Source organism: Conger conger, chromosome 16, assembly GCF_963514075.1.
Source record: "Conger conger chromosome 16, fConCon1.1, whole genome shotgun sequence".
In the NCBI taxonomy this organism is placed as follows: domain Eukaryota; kingdom Metazoa; phylum Chordata; class Actinopteri; order Anguilliformes; family Congridae; genus Conger; species Conger conger.
The window spans coordinates 21103914-21117243 of NC_083775.1; the positions used below are offsets into that span (position 1 = coordinate 21103914).

At 45.2% G+C, this 13330-nt stretch overlaps 1 protein-coding gene across 5 annotated transcripts; it reads right to left on the minus strand.

Moving 5' to 3' along the window:
- Positions 1-1460: 1460 nt before the first annotated feature.
- LOC133115054 (transcription factor 20-like) lies at positions 1461-11556 on the minus strand. 5 transcript variants are annotated; one of them, XM_061224768.1, is made up of 7 exons: positions 11422-11556; positions 7609-10145; positions 7214-7307; positions 5617-5666; positions 4590-4659; positions 3730-3784; positions 1461-3053 (listed from the first exon to the last, which is right to left on the minus strand). In XM_061224768.1, the coding sequence occupies exons 2-5, from the start codon at positions 10138-10140 to the stop codon at positions 4618-4620; spliced, it is 2718 nt and encodes a 905-aa protein (XP_061080752.1). In that variant the 5' UTR covers positions 10141-10145; positions 11422-11556; the 3' UTR covers positions 1461-3053; positions 3730-3784; positions 4590-4617. The 5 variants fall into 5 exon arrangements, with proteins under 5 accessions (XP_061080752.1, XP_061080750.1, XP_061080749.1 ...); XM_061224766.1 differs by lacking the exon at positions 11422-11556 and adding an exon at positions 11073-11327; XM_061224765.1 differs by lacking the exon at positions 11422-11556 and adding an exon at positions 11067-11327.
- Between the last annotated feature and the right edge of the window lie 1774 nt (positions 11557-13330).

Below are 13330 nucleotides of genomic sequence, written 5' to 3' on the forward strand. Positions count from 1 at the left end.
CTGACAGCGGTCCCCACGGTGTGGTAACGCTGCCTTTTCCGTATGATACAATACTTCTTATGAAAGGAGAATTATGAGAGCCTTCCAATTTATATAAAAGCATTCCCATCAGTGACTGTGCATACGCTCTACAATTTCTGTGCACTTGGACGGGATGCTATTTTTATTTAAACACCCTATTCTATATGCCGTGTTCATACGCATGTGGAAAACATTGAGCGGTACAAAATGTTCTCACGTCAAGGATAAATAAAATAAATAAAAATAGAAAGATCACATTACAAATGAATACGTTCCTTAAGCAGACTTAAGTGGTTAAAATACCACTTCAAATGTCTTGGGGATTTCTAGATAATTAAAATGAATAAAAAATATTTCATCTTAATCTCGATGTAAAATTGATCAGGCATGTAAGAATGTGTGCTTCAATGCATTAAGAACCTTAATCACAATTAAAAGGTTGGCTGGACATTCTAATGCTGATGCAATAATTAATATAGGTAATTGAGATGAATGGAGCTCTAGAACACTTTGAATTTAGGGAGAGAAAAAAAAAAAACATTCAAAAAAAATCTAGGGTTACCATGGCATCACTGAATGCATTGTTAACCAGAGAGAACAGAATGGTCAGAACTGGGAGATCAGTCCGAAGAAACACAAAATACATTCTCCCTGAGATTAGCGTCTTAAGTACACATTCAATCAAATCATTTAAACCTGATCAGATCTGCAATTTATTATTATTTTTTTAAGCAAGCATGTCTGTTTGGTGCAGTTTTGACTTGGTACATGATATTCTGCGTGTTTGGAACACTGTCCAAAAAGATGACCCTCACTTTCAATAAGAGAAATAACCTTACAGAGGCACACTATGAAAAGTGCATGCAAACAAACACACAGACAGACACTTAGTTCTTTTTTTCTTTGACCTGTTCGTGACCTCGCTTAGCTACAGGGCCTCAGACATCACCTTGGTAACAGTGAGCCGAACATGGCAGACTCAGCCCCGTTTAACATTAAAAAGTCCACCGCCTACACAAAGAAGCACTAGAACATCCTGAGAACTCGCAGAGCCAAACCTGATGCCAAAAAAGAAAAAGCAAAAAAAAAGGCAGAGATATTTAATACATTATCTTGCTCATACCTCTCCTGTTGTTAAGAAGAGTCTCCTGTCACACAATAGATACACAGAGACAAATGTCTTCACGCCTGGGCTCTTACAAGTAACGAAGCAAGCACACCTTCAGTTCTGTGGGCTCTCCGGACAGAAAAACACGCCTGAGGAGATTGTTATGAACGCTAGAGCTTTACAAAGCCACGCCTTCTTGGGCAGGATAGGTCACTCACAGTTATAGAAATCACCTGGGGAACTGCGAGCCAGACAAACACATTTAACAGTGACTATGTACATTGGCAGTATTGTGGGGCTTTCTCCATTGACACACTCAGAACTGGGAAGGTAATCCGAGTCAGTTTAATGAATACAATAATTCAGCACAATTTGCAGAAAAGACTCCAGAACCAGGCTGAAGTGGCCTTGATATACAGGGTAAGAGCACCCAGATATTCACCCTCACATCACAATCACTGTTCTGTCTGTGCCCATTCAGACCAGCATCGTCCCAAGAGAAAAACAAATAAACTCCACAGCAATTTGTTTTAAACAGACCAAATTTGTAAGGCCAATTTTCTTAAACAGACCAATCATTAATACCAGTTTAAAGGTCAGGAATTTTCACCCGCACTGCTTGGTCGTGGAAGATTCTGAAAACAGTATTAGGAAAACAATTAGAATTTTAAATGTGTTATTTCCAGCTTGAAAACAGATGGCTTACATTTCAATCTGTAAGTAACAAATGCTCGCATTAGGCCGACCACCCTGGTCTGTCTAGAAAAGGACATTTTCCTTACATGGGAACACTAGGTACAATACACGGGCACATAAAAAATATAAAATAATGTTTTAATAAAAATAAAAATAAAAGCAGATTGAACATTTTTGGGAAGTAAGGCTTGTCAAGGGACTAGAAATATTTCCAACCATGCCAGTGCACAACTCAACCCAATCTAGGGAAAACACTCCAGATGTTGAGCCATACCAGAAACACAAAAAAAAAAAGAAAAGAAAAAGAAAGGAATTGTAACCTTCTTCAGTTGCTTATCATTAGTTCATGTTCACAAGTGTAATGTCAAAACTGAAAAAGCCCTAACTCGGTCAGATATTTCTCACTGGCACTGAACACAGTGACAATGAAACTGGTACATTCAAACAGATCTGGCCTTTGACTGAACAGGCTCCACTTAACCTGAGCATCTCAATCATTTCATTATGCTTCGGTTGTTTTTTCGGTTGTCCTCATTTCTTTTGTTGACAAAACGCATATAGAAATGATAAATATCAGATTTTAAACAGGGACAGAAACAGACTAATTGGTCAAGTGCTTTCTTTTTTTCCCCCACCATTAAAAAGTAGGCAAATAGTCTGGTACATCAAAATATGCCTCAAATAATAATTTACCATTCTTTGACATTAATATAAATTAAGACAAACCTTAAATATGTAAAACCCTGTTCCATGCCCAGATAATCGTACACAAAAAAAAAAAACACTTGACTGACCAATAAATTTGTAATCATTAGGCTTCTAACATTATCGTCGGGAGATTTTGCCAAAGCAGCACTGCTAATTTCATATGCTGTCCACTGGCATCGTTAATAAAGACCAACGAAATCTGTTGCCATGGAGAACGGCCAAACATTGCGAACAGGGCTTCGTGACCCAAAGACGACATGACTGACTCTTCCCTTCTACGAGGTGTCTCTCTCTCTGAACATCTCCTCCTCTTCAGGCCTGGCTCCTGCAGCAAGGTGCACTACACATGGATCTAGGCGTGGCTGGGCGTGGCTGGGCGTGGCGGCTGTGATGAGGCGGGGCGTGCTGGCGGCGCGGCGGAGCCGGAAGGTGAAGCGCTGGAGTCCTGCTCCACCCGACGTTCCACCGCCGTCGCCATAGCCACCGCTGTGAGTGACGGGATGGCATCGTCGGCAGCAGCCTGCGGGAGAGGGAGGAGCACGCGGAAGAGACGGGCCGTTAACCTTGAGCTACAGAGCTCAAAACAATTCATTTTTTAAAAACCCTGTTCGGTTGATTTTATTTTCCATCAAGACGCCCCGCCGACTGGCTGAATGCTCAAAGGAAGGAGGTGTCCAGATGGAAACGATATTGATCGGAAATTTGGGGGTTACATTCAGATTCCTTTGGCTCTCCCGGCACGGCTGGAACATCAGACGTGATAGAAATGATTCAGTCACCCAGGGACAGCATCGGCAACTAAGGATTTGCGAGCTTATACTGATTAGTAAGCTTATATATTGTAGGCAGTAGCAGTGAGCAACGAGACGGAGAGAAAAGTAGTGAACCGAGCCGTCCTTGTGAACTGGAGCTCCCCTTCACAGCATAGATGATTTTACCATTTCAAGAGCAGGTTTTTGGGAATGTTTGCTCAATCTTCTAAATCAGGGTTCTTTCAATTACCAGTAATGATTACCATCAACGCATTACATCAGCATTAGAATGTTCAGTTTAGAACATTCTACTCACGTATTAGTGATGTCACACCTTAGAGGGTTGGCAGAGACTACACTTCAAGAGCAAAGACCCTGCAGACAGCAGCCGTCTGCATGAGTGCCGTCTGATCTAACACTAACTGATCTAGTGTAGAAGCTCACCATGTGTTCCACTTCAGCAGAGGCACACACGCCTCACCCCAGCAAGCGCACAGAACTGGAGAGAGAGCGAGAGCAAAGAGCAAGCAAATCAACAAGGTTAAACCTGCAAAACATCGTAGAGCACGCTTTTACGGCAGATAACACACAGACAGACACGTTTTGATGTAAATGGAGTTGTATTGGCTAACTGCCCAGGATCTTATTGGTATGGGCCCCGATGCTGAGATACGACAGGCCATCTGTGCTCATGTACTTCATCCATAAATGCAGAAACCAGATGCATTTCTGCTATAATGTAAAAAAAAGGCCTGTATCGGCATCAACAGCATTGACCAATGGGGCCAGTCAAATATCAATTATTGATACAGCTGGGTATTTGTCACAGAATTTGTCACAGAGCAGACATGACAAAGTTCACAGAAAAATCCAGGAGAAATTGGAGGAAATCACAGCGGAGTTTTCTTTTTTTAATATACATATATAAAATAAATGAATAGATCTAATTCACAGCAGTGGTAGACCATGCATGCTACTGTAGCAGCAGTAACAAGAGCTGAAGTATTGATATTGGCTAAGAATTTCCATATCATCCATCTCTATTTTTAATCGCACACTTTTAGGACATATACCTTGTGAAGGTATACACACACTACAGCTATAAGATATTTGAAAAATCAAAAGGTCGAAGTAGCGTTCATTTTCTCACACTATTGTCAGGCTTGGTTAACACATATATACATGCATGTGTCAGGAAAGCAACTGCTCTGCTTCCCAGGTACACTTTAAAGCCGTGCGTGAACCTCTGAAGGGTGAACACCCTGTGTTTTACTGACACGTACCCTCCCTCCCCAAAAGCAAACCTGGCACGGGGCTGCCTGCAGTCTTCCGTCACCTGTTCTCCGTTCTGCTCACACCTTTCAACGACTTATTCTGGTCAACAGAAGAAAGAAAATAAAAACCATTGCAGTAATTCAGACCAAATACATTTCTCTACTGACCATCACCTTTATCCCAGAAAGAGTGAACCAATAAAGGACACTGGATCTTCAGGTTGCCTTAATAACAATAATAATAATAATAATAATAATAATAAAGGGAGGGGAACAGCATTCTGTGCCTGTATATTCACTGATTTAACCATCACTAATACCCTCCGACTGCACTCTGAAATATAGCCCATGCTTTGCTATGGTGGGCCCAGAGTATGCAGGCTTTCATTCCAACCACCTGCTAATTTCACCAATTAGCACATCTTCAGTGAGAGAGGAGAGAATTGATTAAGACAGCAGGATTTGTGGAATCAAAACCTGCTTAATCCGGGCCCTCCACGGCACATGATCGGGCAGTGCCGGTTAAGGCAGACTGCACACGAGGACACGCGCTCCCTTTCAGGAATCCTCAGTGTCCCTTTAACACTGCTCACAAGCAGCCTGCAGGCGCCCTGCTGGCAGGAGATTCATCAGACAGACAGGGCCGCTGAACGGCCAGCAAGGCAGCCGGTTAGCATTAGAACTGCCATGAGTGAGATGCAGACCGTGGTGGGTGTCGCACACGGACGCCAAGTGTTCAGAGTGTCAGGATGAGCTAGGCTTTTAGCAGCAGAAACCACCCCCCCAATACTCCTTTATTCAAAAGATGACGCCCCCACTTAAGAGTTTGAAACAAAGCTAAACACAGCAACGCCTACAGAAGAGGCCTTCAGGCCAAACCGTGTGGGCTAATTATCCCATTTCAGAAAATCTACTTTGGTGTGACAACTACATTTCAAAGGCTATATTTGCTTTTTCCCCAAACTGGGAAGGTTACCAGCAGGGAACATGCGACAATTCATTCACTCAGACAGACGTAGCACTTAAATCAGTTCAGTCAGAATTCAGTCTTCGTTACCTTGTGCTTTGTACACTTCATGGTGAAGTTCTCATCGTTGAGCACGCAGTCTGCAAAAGTAGCACAAAGACCGCCCGTTAAAAAGTGGGAAGGATCCCCAAACGGCCGCTCAGTTCTGCCACGTGCAGGGCCTTCCGCAGAACCATGGCAACGGCCTCCCAGACAGTCATCGACCAGCAGCAGCCTGATGCCCGTTCAAGAGCTGCCACCAACACTGGCTGTGGCTCAAAGCATCGTTCAGCCTGCGCAACGAGGCTACATCAGCACCCCTTTCCTGAGTGTCCAGCATTACACAATGCAAACACTGTGCTGGCAGTCAGAAAAGCACAAGAGGCCCATGTGTGGTGGAGGTGCAGTCTGCTGGCCATCAGACCTGCCCTGTAGCCAGGCTGCTAGACAAAACTTGGTGAAACCAGAGGAAGGGACATCACCCTGAACTGATTCCAGGGGCACAAATGGATGAAATATAAAATCATTATCTATACAACTTGCCTCGAATAAAGGCGTCTCTCAAGCGACTACTCCTACTAGGCTACTCTTGGCAAACAATATTAATGATTTTAAACCTTTAAAATCTCACCAATGTGGTTGTTTATCTTCCCACAGGGGAGTATTTAAAGTCAATTACTGGGTTCAAACTTTTCTTAATTCACATTTTTCTACTTGCTTATTTTCCTGTGAAGCATCGTTGTGCCAGCGTCTCTGTGAAAAGTGCAATATAAATAAAACTGAATTGTATTGAGCATGCACTTTGCAGGCACAATGTCACATTAAGGTCTAAGCTTCCCTTCATCTCCAAGTCTCATATCAGAGGACAAGATACCACATACATCAATATCCACCTCAACATAGTACTGTGCAAAAGTCTTAGGCACCCTAGACTTTTCAGATTGAATAAAATTACTTGAGGCTGTCTGGAGATTACCTGGAGAGCAGGGCCCTCTTTCAAATACGCCACTAACTCGGTTAGGCCGATTTGATTGTTGATGTTTTGGGATAAAGTCAGAACATTTGTTTTCATAAAGGGATTTCACAATTTAGATGGTCTTGTTGCTGGGGACAACAGTGTCTTAAGCACAAACCTGCAAAACCCCAGGTTTAAGGTTAAGTTAGGAGGATAACATGTAGATAGCTAACAAACCACCTGGTGAAATCAGACTCAGAACTGAGCAGAACTGTGCTCAGCTTTTGTAGGAGAATTTAATTTATCAGATAATTTGACAATAGATGCATCACATTGATCTACATTGCTCAAGCGATGTATATGAAATAAGGCCCGGCACAGCCAAGTGGGACAGCCAAAGTCGAAGAACTGTGGCCAAACAACCTAATTTAGAGCCATTTTCTTATAAAACTGGGGACGTGTACCTAAGAGAACTGATGCCGTTTTAAAGGTGAAGGGTGGTCACTATTGGGGAATATTGATTTTATGGGGAATATAACGAATTATCGGCTCATGAAACTTTTTCAAAGAAACTTTTAATTGTTGTTTTTGAAAGCATCTTCACTTAACAATTAAAACAAAATATACATACATATTTTTTTGCTTTACATGTGCCGAAGACGTAATGTGCGCATATACAATAATTGCACTTACCTGACTGTACAGCACACCTGTAGTGGTATTTATTGGGGCAGCCTTTGAAAAAACAGCCCAACGTGGCCCCATGTTCATGGCAGGTGGAACAGACCTGAAAAACCATGGAAACACCCGAATAGACCCACACTTTCTGTAACGAAGAATGTTCCACATATGTTGAGCCTTAACGGACCACTTTCTACATCTTATCTCTCTGGGAAGGCAGATGGGATCTAATTGAATAGACCAAGACATTTCACTTGACCTTTTCCTTTTTAATGAGTCTAGTTCCTATATGGACTTCTAGTTTGCTCATGAGCCAGAAGGAACTACTGCATTTCTCAATTATGCTCGAAAAGCTCAGGATGTTAGTTGGTAAAAAACTAGCATTTTCCTATCAAGTGAAATCTTACCGTTCCTTGTGCGAGCCGGACTGCCTCTTCCAGGCCGTACAGCCTCCCTCTCACGAGGAAGACGCCCATCGACCATACGCCGCAGTCTTCATGAAGCCAGAAGTCCCTGGAGACCTGCGCCTGTGTCGGGGTGCTGTGCTTGTCGCTGTGGTTGGACACAGGGCAGGGCGTTTTGGCGACCGCGCCTGGCAGGCTGTCTTCATCGCAGACCCATCGGCACTGAGCCGCCACCGCCGCCTCTCGCTTCGGCCCATGGGGCTGTGCGCTCCCCCCCTCCACCGGCTCGCTCTTCCCTGGACGCCCCTCGTAGGAGGAGTCCGAGTCGCTGCAGGCCTCGCGGCCTTTGGGGCCCTGCGGCTCAGCGGGGGCCCCGGGTCCTTGCTGGCCCTCGTGGGGACGGTACGGCCCATGGAGGTCGCCCAGATCCAGGGCCCCCGATGAGCCGCTGCAGAGGCAGCACACCTGGTCCGTGCGCCGCCGTTCCTCCGGGTCCAGACGACCCAGCTCCAAATACGACGAGCCGGGAACCGTGCCAGTCACCAAGCCCTGACCCATCTGCCGTGGCCGTCCCTTCTTCAGATTGCCAGTCTCCTCCTCCAGGTAGTTGATGACGGTGTAGCTGGAGTACTCCTTATTCTCCAGGTGCACGTACGGCGCGAAGGAGACAGCCCTGGAATCTCTCTTCTCCTCCCTGTAGCTGGCGTACTTCAGCTTGATTTCTGGCTCCCGTGGGGAGAAGGCAGAGGGCTGGCTGGCTGGCTTGTACTTCTTTCTCTTTTTACTGCAAGCACTCTTTTGCGCAGCTTTGCTGACCGTCCTCGACCGTTTGGCGTGACCCTGCTGCGTTTTTTTCGGCCTTTTAGCGGTTTTCACAATTTCTTTCTGCGGGCAGCCGCGGGGTGGGGAACCGCCTGCCTGCCCCTTCTCCATCTCGTTTGGGGTGGACGACGTGCTGCAGTTGTGAGAATTGGAGAAGATCCCATCTTCTGAACCTGAGGTAGACGGCTGGCTCTTCTGCCTGCTGGAGCGGAGGTTATTGCAGTGGCCGTCTGGCAGAACTGCTTCAGTCAGGTTGCTCGCCTCCGCCTCGGAATCGCATGCCGAATCACTGACTGAATCTTCTCCGTCCGAAACTGCAGGATGGTCCGCCAGAGTTTCGGGCTCAGCACACGGTTCCACAGACTGGGTGTGACTGGATGACTTGGACCTAAGTGGGGTAACATTCCCAACAACAACCTCCTGCCTCGCTGCACGAGGAGGTTGCTTCTTCCTTCCAACTGCTCTCTCTTCCACTAGCGTGTTCCCGTTCAGACGCTCCTCAGGCCCCTTCTGCTCCGTCTTCTTGGTGGCATGAGTCAGCTGCTTTTTTTTTGATAGGCACTCTTCTTGCACTGGTGACTTCCTGAACGACTGCGGTAACCCTCCTGGCAATACTGCTAACCTGTTGGTAACGGGAACCTCTATGACATCACTATCATCACTACAGCTGTCTTCTGGAGAGCTGCTCACTTCCACAAACTGCACAGTGAACCGACAGCCTTCCCCATCCGCCGACTTCACCCCGGACACGTCGGCAATGTCTTCCTCTGCGTAAGGGCTGTCAGAGCTGGGAGAGTTTAGGGTCTGAGGAAGACAGCCCAAGTCCTCCATTTCGTCTTCTGAGCTCTCAGCAGGGGACAAAGACTCATCCAAAGGGCTCATGAAGTCCTCATTTAATGAGCTATAAAGTTTCCTGGAGGTTCTCTTCCCCCGATGAGAAGACTCCCCTCCGCTTGTTCTCTGCTCCACGCTAGGTCGGAAGTTTGAATACTTGCCCATGCAGGACTCTGCATCCCAGAAGACACCGTTTGGAACCCCTCTTCCCAGATCTTCCCTGCACTGGGAGAACCTGCGCCCACCTTCCGCAACGCTGTCGACATGACAACGTTGAGGCCTCGCCGCTCCACCAGGTCCGAGAAATTCATGTTTCCCATTGAAGCCGGGGGCCTGCTGCGCAAGACGAACTATTCCACCCTGTCTGCCCTTAGCCCGCTCCATAGGCAGCACCTCAGAATAAGCCTTGACGTTCTTAGACTGTGATGCCAGTTCGTCTACGTGTCTGTTAGCTGCTTGCAAGCGACACCCGCCTCTCTCTCTGCCAGCTGCACTCACAAGTCTGCACCCCTTGGAATCAAGTGGGGAGCGCTGGGAGAGACTACCTGTTTGAGTTGAAACGGAATGGATCTTGGGAGCGATTTGGTCCTGGGTAGAATGAACATGCGATCTATTGATATAGGACAGTGTGACTGTAGTGTTGGAGAAGGCATTATCTGGCTGGACCTGCTGAGTGGACAGGGAATTGCGATAGGCGGCGGAGCTGTTCTCCGGGGGATCTACCCCTCTGCACCACCTGGGAGCCCTCGCCACAGGGCTGGAATTCATTGGGCTGTGGCGCCGTCTCGTTGACAGATCAAAAGCCGTGGGGAGGCTGCAGGTAGACGGAGACAGGGGAAGTCCATCATCCATCGAGTGGCCCTGAGATAAGGGGTCCATGTCAACTGTAAAGCAAGGTATAATGGGGCTTCAGTACTATTTTTAGACAATCCAACTAATGTTTCAAGCACAGCAACAGAAAATGGTAGGCCCAATGAAAATTAGACCACAAATATATATACATTTTTAAATGCTGTAATCTACCATTAGTTATTGTTGCGTTACCAGCGGTGCATGAATTACACTCGCTAAGCGACTTGTCTAACGTTAGGACGCGTTTAGCAAGTTAGCCGCTAGCTACAACATTAGTGTGAACAAACAATAGCTAGCTTCCGTTAACTACAAACACATTTTATATAACGTTAGTGCCTGATAAGTTAGCTTGCCAGCGAACGTTTTATAACCAGATTTCGCAACATGATAAAAAAAGGCGGGGGGGACAGCAGGCGGCACATCTACTAGCTAGCTAGCTAGCTATATCTTGCCCGATTGTCTGAGGAAAAACACAAGTTAAAACATTAGATTCACCCATCACCTGCCTCATCCAACCCGTTCTTTCGAGCTCGCAAACGTTAACTTAGCCATCCAACTTTACTTGACGTTGCCGGCTGAAGTTACCCATTAGCTAGCTAGCTAACGTTCGTTAGCTTGTAGCTACTTAGCTAGCTCATTTTGAACTCAATTTCGTCGCTGACCAAATAACTAGCAAGCCAGCAAGCCAACTATTGCATGTTAAATTCGTTAGGGGTCTAAAATCTCATTAAAGTAAGAGTGAACCGAGTGCTAATATGGTCGACATTTTCCCATCTCCAGTCTCTTTCCAGCTAAGGTTAGCTATCCTACCTCTGGTTCTATTGTCAGACCAGCAGCTAACTTAGCTGTTAGCCAGCTAGCATAGGCCCTTCGCTGCTGAAACAAAAGAAGCTGCGTTCATTTAGCTAGCTACGTTAGCCAATCTGTGTACGTTAGCTAAACAAGAAACTTACCGATACCTGAAGCGGGGATTTAAAAATAAAAAGGATTGAAGCTGAAAACACCGTCACCGCTCATTTCTTTGGAAATTCTGTTTCCCAACAACCTAAATATAAATGTCTGAATAGCTTCTTCTGATAGAATGAATACAATGAATAGACAAATCAAGCTAGCATGCTAGGCTCCAACAGCGTAAAATACTTCCTGAAAACACCAGAGTAACTAGTAGAGCAGAGAAGCAGAGCCCTTCCCGAACAGGCCACCAGTCAGCTGGTAGCCATATCCTATGGCATCATGGGAAATCTATTTTACAGAAAGGTTAAATAAATTTTGGTTTTTAAAAATGTATTACAATAAGCGGTGGCTTACCTTTTCATAATGTAGGCTAATTCTGAGTTGTAGTTTAGTTGTGAGCTACTTTGAAACGTAAAGCCCAGTAACGTTACGACCGAAAGCTTCTACATAAAGTTAAATAACAGCAGGACTCTTGTCTGTTGCCTATGTATCCATATTTCTGCCTTCTGTGAATTATTATTATTTACACTTATGCTATAATCCTGTCCTCTTCAACACTGCCTGTTATCTTCTATATATGACTGAGGAAGCGTGTGATTCGGACACACATATATCACAGGCCAGAATCATTCAACTCCAAAGTATGCAGCTGGATGGTGAGAAGGTTGTCCTTGGTACTGACACAAAAAAGCTCCAGCTTCTCTAAGAGGATATAAAGAATGACTGTAAATAATGATTTTTCATAGGCATTGAATTTGTAATAAAGACCCTTATAACTGGAACAAGTGTGAAGTGGTTTCCTGACTGCAATCTCTTTACTACAAGGGTGGATTTGACCGTCTCAAACCTAGCACTATCAAAATTTAGATTTCAATATTTGAAAGTTTTGCGATTTAAAGTGACAGTTGAAACATATTTACTGATTATAATCCAGCAGCTGGCTGTTTTTTAAATATACACCTACAGAGTAAGACTTCATTCAATTCATTTGACACGCCATTTTGTTGTCCTCGTAAGAAAGTAACTAGCTTTCTCAATTACTTCAGGAAACAGTAAGTCTAAGCTTCAAGAAACACTTTCTTTTGTCTTTTACAAACACCTTTGCTACCCAGAGGAGTTCTATAACAAAACAAAGACATTAAATTGTTATGCTAAATCAGCAGACTATTCACCTAGAAACTCATTCAGCGATCAGCATGTGACTGCTGGGCTAATACTACAGGAATCATTGTAACTGGCAGCACAGTGAGACGTCAGGGAGGATGTTAGCAAATGAATGTACCACCATCAGGAGATGTAAGTGCTCTAAAATCACTTTTCTAAAAGCTGGTGTGTTCGGTGTGTCCAGAACTGGGCACATACTCAAACAGCTTTCATGTATATTTAACAGGGATGCATAGACTGGGGTTGCAAAATTTTTTTCAAGCTTTTGCAATCAGAAGGAGCATCGGAGGAAAAAAGATTTGAATTCGAATTTTGAATACATTTGAGAAAAGAGCAATACAAAGGTTAATTTACATACATCAGATCTCACCAACAGCTCCTTAAATAGAAACGTCCCCTTCTGACCCAGGAACGACAGCATCATCCATCCATCCATCCATCCATCCATCCATCCATTATCTTAACCCGCTTATCCTGAACAGGGTCGCAGGGGGGCTGGAGCCTATCCCAGCATACATTGGGCGAAAGGCAGGAATACACCCTGGACAGGTCGCCAGTCCATCGCAGGGCACACACACCATTCACTCACACACTCATACCTATGGGCAATTTAGACTCTCCAATCAGCCTAACCTGCATGTCTTTGGACTGTGGGAGGAAACCGGAGTACCCGGAGGAAACCCACGCAGACACAGGGAGAACATGCAAACTCCGCACAGAGAGGTCCCAGCCGACGGGGATTCGAACTCAGGACCTCCTTGCTGTGAGGCAGCAGTGCTACCCACTGCACCATCCGACGACAGCATCATAGTAAAATAAATTTATCAAAACTGGTCAGAAGGTGCATTCATTTATTCAAGGCATGGCAGTGGTAAGTCGGGGTTTACAAAAACCAACACTTTCCCTATACGCACTCACACTCAAAACTAAACTTACTTACGGAGATATTCAAGAGTTTTTAAAGCACTGAATAGGATTCATTCCCCCCACGGAGCTTTGCAAATTCACAATCAAGACAAAACAAACAAATCTTTCTTAAGAATTTGCGTCATTCTCCAGTACACCCCCCCCCACCCCCCCCTCCACATCCAGGTGTCAG